General features: G+C 46.8%; 1 protein-coding gene across 4 annotated transcripts in view; it reads left to right on the top strand.

Moving 5' to 3' along the window:
• Window positions 1-15,837, top strand: part of NR5A2 (nuclear receptor subfamily 5, group A, member 2) — a 128,727-nt gene that overhangs the window by 66,917 nt on the left and 45,973 nt on the right. For all 4 annotated transcript variants that reach the window (XM_010831079.1, XM_010831080.1, XM_010831082.1 and 1 more), the window contains exon 5: window positions 9,938-10,057. In XM_010831079.1, coding sequence (XP_010829381.1) covers window positions 9,938-10,057 — 120 coding nt within the window. The remainder of the gene's footprint in view (window positions 1-9,937; window positions 10,058-15,837) is intronic.

Here is a 15,837-nt window from a genome sequence, read left to right as displayed (position 1 = left end):
GCCCGGTGCGGCCGGGATGCTGTCCTTGCCTGGCTTGCATGCCATCAAGAGTCCTCCTGTGAAAACGCACACGAGATTCCTCTCGGGAGTCCAGCAGTAGGGAAGCCGTGTTGGGTGGCGCGTGTCCGCAGACCATCTAAGGGTGCTGTCCGGCGACAGGACCCGCTGTGGCCCTTCCCCGCCCGCCCAGAACAGCCCTTGTGGAGCTGGTTTGGGGACCGATGTTGTCCTTGGCTTCGACTTCTTCTCCTCCCTTTATTTTCCCTTAGTCTCCACTTTCTCATTTCTGTCCTCGTCCATCTTTTACTCTATTCACGTAGAAACTGCTTCAGAAGTTTTTAAGGTTGTTGCATTTTATTTTCTATTGGGTAGAAGGAATGGCAACCCACTCCAGTATTCTTGCCTGAGAAGTCCCACGGACAGAGGAGCCTGGCGTGCTGCAGGCCACGGGGTTGCAAAGAGTCGGACGTGACTGAGCACAACACCACAGTTGATTTATAATTTTGTCTTAGTTTCAGTTCAGTTCAGTGGCTCAGTTGTGTCTGACTCTTCTCGACCTCGTGTACTGCAGCACGCCAGGTCTAACTGTCCATCACCAATTCCCGGAGTTTGCTCCAACTCTTGTCCATTGAGTTGGTGATGCCATCCAACCATCTCATCCTCTCTCATCCCCTTCTGCTCCCGCCTTCAATCTTTCCCAGCATCAGGTCTTTACCCATTGTTTGCATCAGGTGGCCAAAATATTGGAGCTTCAGCTTCAGCATCAGTCCTTCCAATGAACATTCAGGACTGATTTCCTTTAGGATGGACTGGTTGGATCTCTTTGCAGTCTAAGGGACTCTCAAGAGTCTTCTCCAAACCACAGTTCAAAAGCATCAATTCTTCGGTGCTCAGCTTCCTTTATGGTCCAACTCTCACATCCAGACATGACTACTGGCAAAACCATAGCTTTGACTAGACAGACTTTGTCAGCAAAGCAAGGTCTCTGCTTTTTAATATGCTATCTAGGTTGGTCATGGCTTTTCTTCCAAGGAGCAAGTGTCTTTTAATTTCATGGCTGCAGTCACCATCTGCAATGATTTTGGAGCCCAAAAAAATAAAGTCTGACACTGTTTCCATTGTTTCCTCATCTTTTTGCCATGAAGTGATGGGACCAGATGCCATGATCTTAGTTTTCTGAATGTTGAGCTTTAAGCCGGCTTTTTCACTCTCTTTCACTTTCATCAAGAGGCTCTGTAGTTCTTCTTCACTTTATGCCATATGGTGGTGTCATCTGCATATCTGAGGTTACTGATATTTCTCCCGGTGATCTTGATTCCAGCTTGTGCTTCATCCAGCCCAGCGTTTCTCATGATGTACTCTGCATAGAAGTTAAATAAGCAGGGTGACAATATACAGCCTTGACGTACTCCTTTCCCAACTTGGAACCAGTCTGTTGTTCCGATTCTGGTTCTAACTGTTGCTTCTTGAGCTACGTACAGATTTGTCAAGGGGCAGGTAAGGTGGTCTGATACTCCCTTGATTTAGTTACAGGTCATCACAGAGTTCCTTGTGCTATACAGCAGATCCTTGTTGTTGTCTATTTTATATGTAATGGTGTGTAGGATGTCATATTTTACACGCACAGACACCTATGTTTATTTTCTAATAACTGGCCCCACGGAGCCAGCACCGCACATGGTGCCTTGTGCCCTGATCACTCTGCATGGGCTCGTCACGTTTGGTTGGTTGGTTTGTAAGTTCCTTGAGCAGAAGAATTACATCTTATTCCATTCGAGTCTCAGTGGCACCGAGCACCCATCTGTGTTGTTTGACTGACTGCTGACTGAGAAATACCCATAATCTGACAAGATGAATGACTCCTAGGCCCACTGTGCCCCCATACAGACCATCCTTCTTACTGCCAGTCTCACACATCTGGAGCTGGATTGGCTATGAAATGCACCGATATGCTAATTCCTATTTGTCTACTTTGTAACCTGCTGTGAACTTAGAGAAGAATCACTGCATCTTGCTGAGTTTTCCTGTCAAAGCCACACTTACGGAAAGGACCCAGCTCACCTTTCACGAGTGGCAGAAACCCCTTCTCTTCCCATCTCTTTACGTATGAACAGGCTTTTGAAGCAGTGGGATGTGGTTGGTTCCAGAATAAAAATGGCCTTTTTACATTTTAGCGCTCACCTCAATCAGGTCTGATAAATTCTGTGTGTCCGCACCCAGAAACCTGAACAGAAAGCTCTGCCAGGACGACGGGGTGCAGACTCTTCACTGAGCCCACAAATGCCATGAACACACTGTTAGCTTATAATTCATTCTTACTTTAGCAGGAAGCTTGTTGAAATGGGGCACGAGGAAAATTTAAGCAAAAGTTTTCCTTCCCTTTGACAAATTCTGAGAATACCGTTACCATTCTGTTTGAAAGAAATGGCTAGACTGTATTATGTTGATGAATAGATCTCAAGTGATATTTCACACTCACATACATTCTGCAGTCTTTTTCCTCCAAACCTCACGTATGTCTCTCACTTATTACCTCGTATGTATACAAATAAAAAGGTGGCACTGAATATCTGGCATTAGCACATCTTTCAGTAAAAGAATATTCCCCGGCAGTCCAGTGGTTAAGACTTCGCCGCCCAGTGCAGGGGCTGTGGGTTCAGTCCCGGGTCAGGGTGCCAAGATCGGGCATCCCTTGTGGCCAAAATCAAAGCATAAAACAGAAGAAATATTGTAACAAATTCAATGAAGTCTTTAAAAATGGTCCACATTTTTTAAAAAATCTTTTAAAAAGATTACAAAGAAAAAAAAAGTATTGACTTCAGCATTCCTGGGAATTAATGTGTACCAGGAACCTGAATACTTTTGATAAACGAAGCAATTTCAGAAGTATCTGCCTTTGAAAAGAATTTTGTTTTTGTTTTTGTTTTTGTTTTGGATGGAAAGCCTGCTGCAGAAGTCACAGGATCCCTCATTTCCAAACTGAGGATTTGCTGAGCCTGTTCTGATGGCTCGTGATGGTCACAGGCACCGGCTCTTGGATCCAGGGTTCTGGGTGGTCCCCTTAAGGGTTCCTGAGGTCTCGGGCCCCTGATGCATCTCCTGCCTGGATTGAGATGTTCAAGAGGTAGATCAGGGGCTGCTCTGCTGAATCTTCTGTCTCCCTCCTCTGCTGACAGCTTGCATGTTCGTTTCCCAGCTTTCCCCCCCCACCCCATCGTGTGGAGGTGGCCCACGTCCCCAGAGGTTGAGGCTGCCTGGGCAGCCACTCGACCCCTCAGTTCCTGGATGGCCGGGCCAGTGGGCACACCAATCGGTGGTGCCCATTCCCCAAGCACTGGTCAGGGAGGTCTGCTTCGGGAGAGGTCCTCGGAGGGGAATCTAGAGAATGTGGAAGAGTCTTGTGTCTGAAGGAATAGCCTAACTGCAATAGATCGCTCTGGTGCCTGTGAATGTGATGAACTGGGGGCTTCCCAGATAGCTCAGACAGTAAAGAATCTGTCTGCAATTCGGGAGACCCAGGTCCGATCCCTGGGTTGGGAAAATCTCCTGGAGAAGGAAATGGCAACCCCGTGCCAGGATTCTTGCCTGGAGAATTCCAAGGACAGAGGAGCCTGGCGGGCTGCAGTCTACAGGGTCGCAGAGAGTCGGACAGCACTGACCGACCGACACCTTTCATGTGATGAATTACTTGACAAAGAAGCACGGGGACTCACCTGGGTCCTGACTTCCATGGAGCCTTGGTCGGGACCTGCATGGAAGGGACTTGGTGGGAATGGAAGCACGAGGCAGATACCCCACAGTCAGACCCCTCTGCCTCCTGCTTCCCTCTCCGGGAAGAGAGTTTCGATTCCAAGGAGAGAAAAAAAATCCTTTGTTGCTTTGCTGGAGAAACGTAGAAAGGGGCAGAAGAGCTGAGGCCCGGGGCTGAGGGTTGCCAGGTGAGTCCTTGTGCTCCGCACCCGAGGCCGCACAGTCCAGCAAGCACGCGAGAGTGACTTCAGTTGTCCTCTGAGAGAGGAAGAACTTCTGCTCATAAATCTGCTGGGTTTTGCAGCAATTGGCAGGGGAGTTTGACTGGCTGTTACTGCTCTTGTACGGTGGTGTTGTTCGTGCCTGTTTAATCATTGCTAATGTGAAATCATTTTTTCTTGGACTTTGTAGCAGTTTATTATAGAGGCTGCAGATAACCGTCAGTGTTCTCTACAAAGACAGTAAAGGGGTTGAGTAGTTGTGTGTCTGTCTTGCCCAAAGCAGGTTCTCATTAAGAGTTGCTGAGTTGCTGCTGATTTGTTGGGGGGTGATTTTCCTTTCCCTGCATCTGAATATTCCTTTATACGTATCATCATTGTCACGAAGGGAAGTCCACCTTCAGCGGTTTTTTTTTCTTTTGTCCAGAAACATTGCTGGATGTTATTAATAATGATTCTGAAGAATCTTTTTTTTGATAATAAGTGGTTTATTATTGACTTAATATATATAATAATTGAAAGTCGCTCAGTCATGTCCAACTCTTTGTGACTATACAGTGACTATACTCCATGGACTATACAGTCCATAGAGTTCTCCAGGCCAGAATACTAGACTGGGTAGCCTTTCCCTTCTCCAGGGGATCTTCCCGACCCAGGGATTGAACCCAGGTCTCCCGAACTGCAGGCGGATTCTTTACCAGCTGAGCCACCAGGGAAGCCCAATATAAATAATAAGTGGTTTATTATTGGCTTATATAGCAGAAAATAGGTTAAGATATGTTGCAGTCATCATAATGAACTTTTTAACTTTTTATTTTGTATTGGAGTAGAGCCGATTAACAGTGTTGTGGTAGTTTTAGGTGGACAGCGGAGCAACTCAACCACACACACACGTACCCATTCTCCCCAAACTCCCCTCCCATCCAGGCTGCCACATGACATTGGGCAGAGTTCCCTGTGCCATGCAGTAGGTCCTTGTTTGTTGGTTATCCATTTTAAATATAGCCGTGTATACGTGTTATCTTTAGAATCGTCACACTGCTTTTTAAATCTCTTATTCCGAGTTCTTTTAATAGAAGCTACTGAGAAAAAAGAATGTGTATTATTAAATGATCCTACAACATTAAGACCTGCTTAAACACACTGTCCTTCTAAGCTTCCCTGAGCCGCTGGGAGTACCCCCAAGAAAGAAGCAGGGTTGGGTTTGGGGGAGAATGGATACATGTGTATGTAGGGCTGAGTCCCTTCACAGCTCACCTGAAACCATCACAGTATTGTTAAGCAGCTCTGCCCCAACACAAATTAAAGAGTTTAAATTAAAAAAGAGAAAGAAGCAGGGTGAGATGGCCCCGGCATCCAGTACACATGGGGTTATAATAACAGATGGACTCTCCGATGCTTCTCCTTGGAGTGTGACTTTTTGAAGGCAGGGTGTGGTCACCTCCGTTTTTCCCCCGAGTCTCTATTTCGAGGCCTGGTACGCACCAGATTTAATGATCAGAAATGGGAAATGGGTTTTCGTCGACTTTCAATTACTGACCCATGTCAGTTGAATATTTTCCTAAAAATGCCTTTCTTGAAGCTGCTCCACAGTGACTCATGACGGCGATTTTCAAATAAAGGCCCCTGGGAGAGGGAACGTGGACTCACAGTTCCGTGGCCAGACGGTGAGAAGATAAAGGGGGCATCAGAGAGGCTCTGATAAGTTCACTGTGGGCTTGAGAAAGATCCACACATTTTTCTTCTTCTAATTGTTTGCCAGCCTGACTGCACTTATGAGAAAGCACAGGTTTCTAATGATTAACCTCCTGGGTTGTGGGGAGGTGTGCGGGCAACCCCGTGAGGCCTGTGCTCGTTCACACGCTCATCTATAATGTCAGCCTGAGTCGTTGCCCTCGGAGCAGCTCAGCTTCTGAGATAAGCCCTCCCTTTTATTACAGCTGATAATGCAGGATCGTGTGAGGTGGCATTGCCAGCTAGTGCGAGGTTCTGATGTGTCCTGGAAATCATAGTCCGTTCGTCCACCCGAAAGTGTTGACGACATGAGTACCCAGAGAACTGACTCGAAAGGAGGAGATAGTTTTTCTCCTTCCCACCCCCACCGCCGTATCACCTGTAAGCTTGTTTTCTAAAGAGAAGTTATCTTTGCAATTGCCAACATCTCTTATCTGGAGATAAGGAAGGAGTCATATTTGCCTTGTCCTTTCATTCAAAGAGCTGCGTACAAACTAGGACACGCAAAGCCCAGGGAAGTTGCCTACTCGCCAATTTCAAGATAACATAAAATATCACATAATCAATTATGGAAATACTGAACTGGGATGTCAGCCTGGAAAGCCTCCTCAGAGAGCCTTAAAACAAGGGATCAGTTGCCTGAGAGGGGTGTTAAAATGACAATTGGTCAAGAAATCTTTACCGAGCGCCAGCAGTGGGTCCAGACCCGCCAGCCCGCGTGTGGGGTCATCTGAATGTTCAAGGGCCCTGCCTTCCGCAAGCACCTGAGGAGTGGCTCTGGCTGTTGTCAAGTGCCAGGGACTCAGGCCACAAGCAGGCACTTACGGGAGTGAGGGCACCTCCATCAGTCCTGTGTTCCTCTGTTTATCTCACGAGCGTTTCTGCCGACGCGGCGCTGGGCCCCCCAAGAGCTGCTGTTTCTGGGCACCCCCAGCTAAAAAGCGGGGAGACAGGTAAACAAGCATGGCCCTTGGTGGAATCAGAAGAAGTGACGACATGAACAGCACAAAGTACAAAGCCGGAAATGAAGTGCTGGCATGAGAGACCGACGTGCTCAATCTCACCCACTACTGCGACTCCTGACGAAGCTGTGCGTAGCTGCTCAGTCCTTTCTGACTCTCTGCAGCCCCTTGGACTAGCCCTGCAGGCTCCTCCGTCCACGGGATTTCCCAGGCAAGATTACTGGAGCGGGTTGCCATTTCCTCTTCCAGGTCCGAAGAAGCTGAGGGCCCAGGAAACAGATTTCCAAAGCCAGTCTGTCCCCCTCCTGCCTCTGGATGTGAGCAGGGGTGGATGTGAAGACAGGTCCACGCCTTCTAGACGAGCTGTGCTCAGAGGCCTGTGAGGTGGGTTCTCATCAGCTGCTGTCGCCCAGCCTGTACTCACAGCACCCAAGGTTTCCTGTGAAGCAGGATCTGAGCTTCTGCTCTCCTGAGCCCACGCACCAGAGTTGGTGAGCGTTCTCCCTGAAGAGGAGTCACTGCCACGGGGAGGGCCTGCTTCTGCCTCGTTCACCGTTACACCCTGGACGCGACCCTTACTCTCAACAAGCAGCCGACTCTTCACATGTTTACTCAAGGAGTGGAGGTCTCTTGGTCAGAGCCGACTCACCAGCTCAGATCATTTCTGATGGAGATGTTTCTGGGTCTGTTTTCCTGATCACAGAGTAGCGTCGATCTCTGCAGTTGCCTTTTTCCCTCTAAGTAGGGTCAATACGCTCTTCCAGACGGGAGCCTCGTGTTTGGCACTGTTTCTGCATTAATGTATTGTCTCACCCCTCATGACAAGAGCTACTTGTGTATTTTTAGGTGAGAAGATAAGGCTTACAGAACTAAGTGGCTTGGCCAAGCTCTTGGAGCTGGAAAGTACACAGTTGTGCCCGGAATCCTTAGTCTAAGTTCAGTGCTGGCTTGACCACATTCACTGTTTCCTAGACTCACGGAAATAGTCCTAAGTTTATATCATTGGATAAGACCCTAATGCTGGGAAACTTCGAAGGCAGGAGGAGAAGAGGGCGACAGAGGAGGACGAGATGATTGGATGGCATCACCAACTCAATGGACATGAGTTTGTGCAAATTCCAGGAGTTAGTGAAGGACAGGGAGGCCTGGCGTGCTGCAGTCCATGCGATTGCAGAGTTGGAAAAGACTTAGAGACTGAACAACAACAAGCTCGTATAACTGCTAGTGTATGAGTGAAAACTTCCTAAGAATCCCCAGCCATCCAAATCTCATTGAATACTCACTTAAAAATGAGTGTTAAAAGTGAGTTAAATTAATTTGGAAAAAAAAAAATAGTTTAGAAAATTCTAGCACCTTTTTAAAAAAAATTGAGTATGGTTGATTTACAAAGTTGTGTTAGTTACAGGTGTATAGCAAACTGATGTGATTATATATACATTGATATATTTTTTCAGATTATTTTCCATTATAGGTTGTTAAAGATATTGAATATTGTTCTCTGTGCTGTACGGTAAATCCTTGTTGCTTATTTATTCTACATGTGGTGATTTAGTTGCTAAGTCGTGTCCGACTTTTGCGACTCCATGGACAGAGGAGCCAGGCAAGAATACTGGAGTGGCTTGTCATTTTCTTCTCCAGGGGGTCTTCCCAACCCCAGAATCGAACCTGGGTCTCCTGCATTGCAGGCAGATTCTTTACCAGCTGAGCTACGAGGGAAGCCCATTCTCTATGTAGTCGTGTGTAATATTAATCCCAAACTCCTCATTTATTCCTCCACCCCTCCCTTCTTAGCCGTTACAGGACATCTAAATGTTAGGTGTTATCTGTGTAAAAGCATGATGTATCAACCTTCAGGCCCACCAATTTCTTTGGCTGGTTACAGTTGCAAAATGAAGAGAAGCTGTTACAAATAGTCCTGGAAATGGATCCATATGCCCTGCACGTCTGACGGTGGATGTGTGGCTTGTACCTGCATAGGTGTGTGAAGAATGCGGTCCCCTGGGAGGGGGTGGCATCGTGTGCCTACACGACTCACTGTGACTCAGCCCTCTGCATTTTACTCCACACTGCTGACGTGGGAGGGAGGTGCTGTTCTCGGCCCACGTTTCAGATGCCGAAACTGAAGTGGAGGCAGTTTGTGGGAGGATTGGCCAAATCTTAAAGCAAGTGCAGCTGAGCGTCAAGAGGGGCTTGGTGGTCGTTCTGGTCAAGGTCTAGTGTGACGTGGACTAGCTGAGACTGAGGACAACGGCCCTGGGCCTCTAAATTCGAAAGTCACTTGAACTGTTGTGCTGATTGCTTTTCATATAAATCCTCGCGGTTTGGCAGCTTGCAGATGTGTGTGTGTGCTCGGTCACTCACTTGAGGCCGACTCTCTGCGACCCCAGGGACCGGGGCCCACCAGGCTCCTCTGTCCATGGAATTCTCCAGGCAAGAATCCTGGAGTGGGTTGCCATTCCTTTCTCCAGGGGATCTTCCCCGCCCAGGGATCAAACCTGCACTGTAGGCAGAGTCTTTACCCCGGAGCCACCCGGCGAGTCCTGACTCGCTAATATCCATATACGGTTTCAGCTTGGGCTCAGTGCATTAACCTCTAGATACTATACAAGTGAAAGTGAAAGTGACGTCGCTCAGTCGTGTCCGACTCTTTGCGACCCCGTGGACTGCAGCCCACCAGGCTCCTCCACCCGTGGGATTCTCCAGGCGAGAGTACTGGAGTGGGTGCCATTTATACAAGCCTGGGCGATGTGAATCGTCCTCCTCCTCCTCCTCTTTCATGTCTTATTCTTATCTTGGCTGTGCTGGGCCTTCACTGTGATGTGCAGGCTTTCTCCCCGAGGCACATGGATCTTAGTATCTGGATCAGGGATGGAACCCAACTTGCCTGCATTGGAAGGCGGAGTCTTAACCACTGGACTGCCAGGGAAGTCCTATCCAGGGTCATTCAAGTGGGGTCCACTGAAGACTGTCTGAGGCGCCTGTCCCTCCCACGAGCAAACGCTAATAGATCTACTGATGACAAGTAGACCCATCTGATGGAGTACCTTTTCCTAGCAGCTCATTGATTGCAGATACTTTGCTTAAGTATTTCTCTGTGGCCTGAAACGTATTTGTCCAAATGCAAAGAAGGACTTTCAGGAGGGAGGGTGTGAATTCATCTGGTGACCGTTGGTGGTTTTCCTGGCTTATATGGTAGGTTCTCTTGTGTGGAAAAAAAATGCAAAATAAAAAATAGTAGTGAGTTACAGTCATTTTTTTCCATTTCTTTTACAGGTAGATGACCAAATGAAGCTGCTTCAGAACTGCTGGAGTGAGCTCTTAATTCTCGACCACATTTACCGACAAGTGGTTCACGGAAAGGAGGGCTCCATCTTCCTGGTTACTGGGCAACAAGTGAGTGTAGACGCCAGAAGGAAAAAAGAAGTGTCTTTTTATTAAGCATGTGCAGGATGGCAGGAATTCAACTAGGTCAGAAGCTCTTTTGCGCTTTGAAAGGGATATATATTGGCTGCATATAATTTAGAGACGCTGACTTGGGGCGCCCTGTTCCCGCTCGGATGGTTACAGTGAAACTTGGCCCAGACCGCCACCCCTGCCGGCCTGCTGGGGTTGCAAGTGGTGCTCTGAAGGGTCAAAACAATTGCTGAGTCGGGATTAATGGTTGGTACCTTGGGTTTCTTCCCCAAGCTTCTGCATGAATCTATCACACTTGTTTGTTAGCTATTAAAAAAAAAAAAAAAAACTTGGAAATGATGAAATCTTGCTATTTTGGAATCATGTTGGTGGGAGAGACTGATTCAAATACTGTATGTCAATCATCTGTATCTTTGGCCTAAAGGCAGCCAAGTGAGAAGGAAAGGCAGTGTTCATTTTCAAGAGTCAGTCACTGTTTTTTTCTCCCCCCTTCCACCTTTATTTTTTTCTTTTTTTAATTGGAGTATAACTGCTTTACACTCCTCTGTTAGTTTCTTCTGTACAGGGAACTGAGTCAGCTGTGTGTACATGTCCCTCGTAGGCGCCCCCCCACCCTCCGTTCCCCTCCCCTCCCGGTCATCTCGGAGCACCGAGCTGAGCTCCCTGCACTCTGCAGCAGCTTCCCACTCGCGATCTGTTTTGCACAGGCCGGGGTGTGTATGTCAGTCCCACTTGCTCAGTTCGTCCCACTCCCCCACAGCCAGTCATTATCGAAAAGGAAGATGGAAACAGGAAATTGCCGTGAGGTCCTACTCCTTTATGAATGGGTATTTGTTTGGTCCACGGGTATTTATTGAGCATCGTGCAGGGCCCCTCCCTCACTGTCCTGTGGCTTCGGCATATATTAGTGACCAAAACAGAAAAGTAGTCAAACGATAAAGGGGCTTAACGCTTCAGCAGGAGAAGCTGACGGTAATCAATAATCCTAATAAATGTGAGAAGTCAAAGTGCTATTGAATTAAAAAAAAAAGGGGCGGGGGCATGCCGTGTAGAGGGGAATCAGTGTCCTCCCCTGGCGTGTTGCTGTGTGACCCACGGCTTGCAGTGTTAACGGGACGGGTTGGCTGAGCCTTATTCAGAAGGTGAGATTTGAGCGAAGCCTTGAGGGAAGAAAGACACCTGGCCTTCTGGACACCTGGGAGGAGAGAAAGTCTGCCTAGTGAACCTGATTCCAGCTTTACCGCGTTCTGGAATGTCCCTCCTGGTTCTTGGCCTCCGTTTTCTGTTTTCTGTGGGTTGTTAAAATGATGGGAGGGATGCAGAGACCCGATTAATCCGGGGGGCTGCTGCAGGCCTCAGGACCCAGGCACCGTGATCTTTTACTTCCAACCATAAATGTTTATGTGCTGTGAAAGCCCGGCAGTGCATATTTGAAAGTGAAAGGCTGTTTCCACATCATTTGCTGAATTATAGATAAATCACATGTTCCCAATCAAGTTAAAGGCAAGCACTGTCTCAGAGTTTTTGCAGATCGGATCAGCCATCATCACTGCCTGGCCCCTGCTTCCTGCACAGCTCCTGAGAAAAAGGCTTTCTAGGATCAAGCCTCAGCGGGTTTGATTTCCTGATCTTTTGAATTTCCGTTGAGCGTTTCCAGCCTGTGACCCGGGTCTGTGGAAGGAGTGGACCCATTTTCAGAGCCTCGTCACAGCCTGCCTCCCAACCCCCTCCCTCCCGGGCCCCACGGGGAGCTACATTAGAAGAACAAGACTCAGCCCACAAATTAATTTGATTTCGTCCTTCCGAGTTCCAGAAATCAAATGGGTTTGTGCCGTTCTTTCTCAGAGCACTTCCATTCCTGCTCTTAGAAATGCTCCTCATTTCACGTTTCATTTTGCACTAAGTGCTGACCCTGGTAAAGGCAATTACCATGTAAAAAGTAGAGAAAGTGCCCTCTTCCTCCGATTTTCCAAACCAAGAATGATCAAGGAGTGGATGGCGTTTCTCATGTTCAGTATCAATTATTGCTACTTCGTGTTTTCCATCACAACGGAATTTCTTACTTAACCCTGAAGTTAGCTATTTTAATTCTGTCTTTTCTTCTGGCTTCTCTAAGGGTACGTTAAATAGCCTTTTTAAGCCAAAAGGAAAAAAATGATTGTCAGTAACATTAAGCATCGCCAAATCAATTCTACATATCAGTATTTAGCATCTTATCACTATAAGAATTCATTTCTTATCAGGATTTTTAAACCACATGCACACAAAACGTATGGCTGAAAGTGCATATATAAAATAGCAACAGAGGATTTTGAAGTGGTTCCACTTTTAAGTGTTTGCACATTCTCGCTAATGAACAGCCGCTGTAACATTTTCCTATGGGAAGGGCCTGCTGGCACCTTTTTCATTATCTTCTGTTATTATGTATCGTATTAAAAAGACAGGCATCTTCCAGCATACAAGTCATCAAAAATTGCAGCTATCAGAACGGAAAGCAATTTAGCTAAAACTGTTGCTCCCTTCATGATGAGCGGAATTTATCCAAAGGGGACATCCACTTACAGTATTTCTTCAATATCTCCCTTGAATTTAATGGGCACAAAGATTCCAGGTAAGGCAGTAATAAATTAATTTTACTAAGTACATAAAAGACAAGGCCAGCTGCTCCTGCGGTGAGTGCAAACTCCACATTCGACAATGAAAATATAATTATGTTTGTAATAAAATGTAAAGAAGTTGCAGATCTGGGCGCTGTTTCAGGAATAAATCACTGCTCCTCCTTCAGAGCCATGTGATTTGATAAATTATCCTTGAAGGAGAGGTTATCAGAGCCCCCACTTCATGAGCATGTTTGAGCTCTCACATTAGCCTGCATATAAATATATAGCGATAAAGTTGTCGGTATGCCAATTGATTTCCCGAAGTCCACCTCGCTAGTTTAGAGTCCCGTGAAACCATTTCAGTTCCTTTCTCTTAGAGTGTGTTTATGTTTCCAAGTATGAAATTCTGACAGTTGAACTTATTTCATACCTATTTGATCTACATACACCTCACAAGTTTTAACTTACCCATCTTTTTAAAAAATGAATTTAGAGTCCTTTCAGTTACAGTGTACTTCATTTGCAACTATGAAGTTTTAGTTTTGTAACTTTCAGTTCAGTTCAGTAGCTCAGTCGTGTCTGACTCTTGGCAACCCCATGAACTGCAGCACGCCAGGCCTCCCTGTCCATCACCAATTCCGAGTCCACCCAAACCCATGTCCATTGAGTCGGTGATACCATCCAACCATCTCATCCTGTCATCCCCTTCTCCTCATGCCCTCAATCTTTCCCAGCATCAGGGTCTTTTCAAATGAGTCGGCTCATCGCATCAGGTGGTCAAAGTACTGGAGTTTCAGCTTCAAAATCAGTCTTACCAATGAACAGTCCTACCAATGATCTCCTTTGTAACTTACTGCCTACCTATTAGAACCACACACATTGCAGAATTGAATTAACCCCATCTTAATAATAAAAAAGAATCACATGCTCAGTCTCTCAGTCATGCCTGAGTCTTTACAACCCTGTGGACTGTAGCCCACCAGCCTCCTCTGTCCATGGATTTCCCAGACAAGAATACTAGAGTGGGTCACCATTCCCTTCTCCAGTAGCAATGTACTTGTGGCTTACTTTGGTACACTCTCCAGGTGTAGGGCTGGCTGGTGATTTTTTTTTTTAACGTGTTATGTGCATTCTAAGCTGTAGTGACGATGCTTTCAGCTGGTGATTCCAAGTTTAACTTGGCAGTGTTGTCCCAGCTGTTCTCATTTCTTAATGACAATGGGAATGGGTGGCCCCTTACTGTTATCCAGCTGAACACCTCGCTGAGAGGAGGGCACAAAAGGACGGGGCCTTTCCGAGGCTTCCACAGGCCCCACCCACCCTCCTGCTCTGCCCCGGGTTTCCCCCACCTCTGACCCTGGCTGCCATTCCCTCTTCTACCCCACTTTGTCCCTGTAGGATTTACATTCTTCTTATTAGGAGTAGTTAGACCCTGTGCAGTCCCCAAGGGATTTGGAGCTGAGCTACCCCTGTTTAGTAAGAAGAATGTCCTTGGAGTAGGAAGTTCTCCTGGTGGGACCTGGTCCAGTGAAGGTTGGGGCATCCCTGGGCGTGCCCAGCGGGTGACCCTGCAGTGGTCATGGCATCCTTCCACTGGGCCTCTCTGCCTCCAGCTCAGGCTTCAGGCTGCCTGTGTGCTGGCCCTTCCTTTTACACTGTCCGAGACAGAAGCACAGGAGCACTTAGCTGCTGATGTGTGAGTTTAGGGGGAGAGGTGGGCACCTGGCCCAGGCGAGGAGGATGGTGTAGTGGGATGCGGGGCCTCCCGAGGACACGCATGAACTGGGGCTTTTTCATGCGCAGTTGACTCTCTGTAAACTGATTGACACCTTTGTGGGGGTCGTCTTTCCACTGACTCATAATTTTTCTCACTCTCGAAAAAAGGTTTCTGTGCACCCAGTATTCTCTAGTTAGAGCTGAAAATTCAACTCATCATATTTACACACACACACACAAAATCCATTCTGCCTTGTTTTTAATTGCAAATTCTCCTCGAGGGACTCGTTCTCCTGCTTAGGAGGCAGCCCTGTGCCTTCTCCTAGAGAAGCAAGTGCAGTCAATTATGGTAATGAAATGTCAATAAATATAAAAATTTAATACAATCTGCTCTGGGTGAGTGGCAGATGAGGACTTGCCTCCCAGACAAATTTGCTGCTGCTGCAAATATTAAATGCACCTAAAAGAATATCTGGCTGCCTGAGCGCCCACCAGTGAAGAAGAGGATGGGGCGGCAGGTACCAGCCGGGCTCTCCCGTTATGCTGTAATTGCAGCAGCACAGCCGGTTCTGCCATTGATGGCCACCCCAACATCTTAACTTACTATTGTAGGTCGAACTTTGGGTGTCCCTGTGAATAATCTGAGATGGATGCATCTGCTGCTCCGTTTTTTTTTTTCTTTTAACGGAGAAGAAAATAAGCCTTTTTTTGTTTTCCAAATCAAGAAATTATTCTTCTCATAAATAAGATCGTTGTGTCTTTAGAGAGTGATGTATTAATCGCGTGAGGGTAGCTAGTTGTTGTAGCTTTTTAGAAAGCAGCAAACTAAGGAACTGCAGAAGGAAATGGCAACCCCCTCCAGTATTCACTATTCTTGCCTGGAGAATTCCATGGACTGAGGAGCCTGGTGGGTCCATGGGGTTGCAGGGTCAGATACAACTGCGTCACCATCACTCACTCAAATCAAAGAATAATCTAAATGTGACACCTTCATCACCTGTAAGCATAGAGTCTTGAATGATGATTACTTTAAAATGAAGTCTCTTAATAATTTTATTAAATAACATTTAAAAAATAAATAAGCAATAAATACATCTCTGCCTTCACTTGCCTCATTAATTAACTTTGTATACACTTGGAATGTAGGCTGCCCAGGTGGTGCAGTGGTAAAGAATTACTTGCCAATGCAGGAGATACAGGAGGCGTAGGTTCGATTCCTAGGTCAGGAAGATCCCCTGGAGGAGGAAATGGCAACCCACTCCAGTATTCTTGCCTGGAGAATCCCATGGACAGAGGAGCCTGGCGGGCTGCAGTCCATGGGGTCTCACAGCGTTGAACACTGCTTAGCGACTGAGCATACATTTAGAATGCCTCTCTGGATTCACTTTTTATGGACAGTGTATTTTCCTTTAAACTTATTCATAAGTTAACAGTTTTCATCTT

Source organism: Bison bison, unplaced genomic scaffold, assembly GCF_000754665.1.
Source record: "Bison bison bison isolate TAMUID 2011002044 unplaced genomic scaffold, Bison_UMD1.0 scf7180017864524, whole genome shotgun sequence".
NCBI lineage: Eukaryota > Metazoa > Chordata > Mammalia > Artiodactyla > Bovidae > Bison > Bison bison.
Note: the sequence above shows the minus strand (reverse complement) of the source record. Positions and strands in the feature narration are given on the sequence as shown.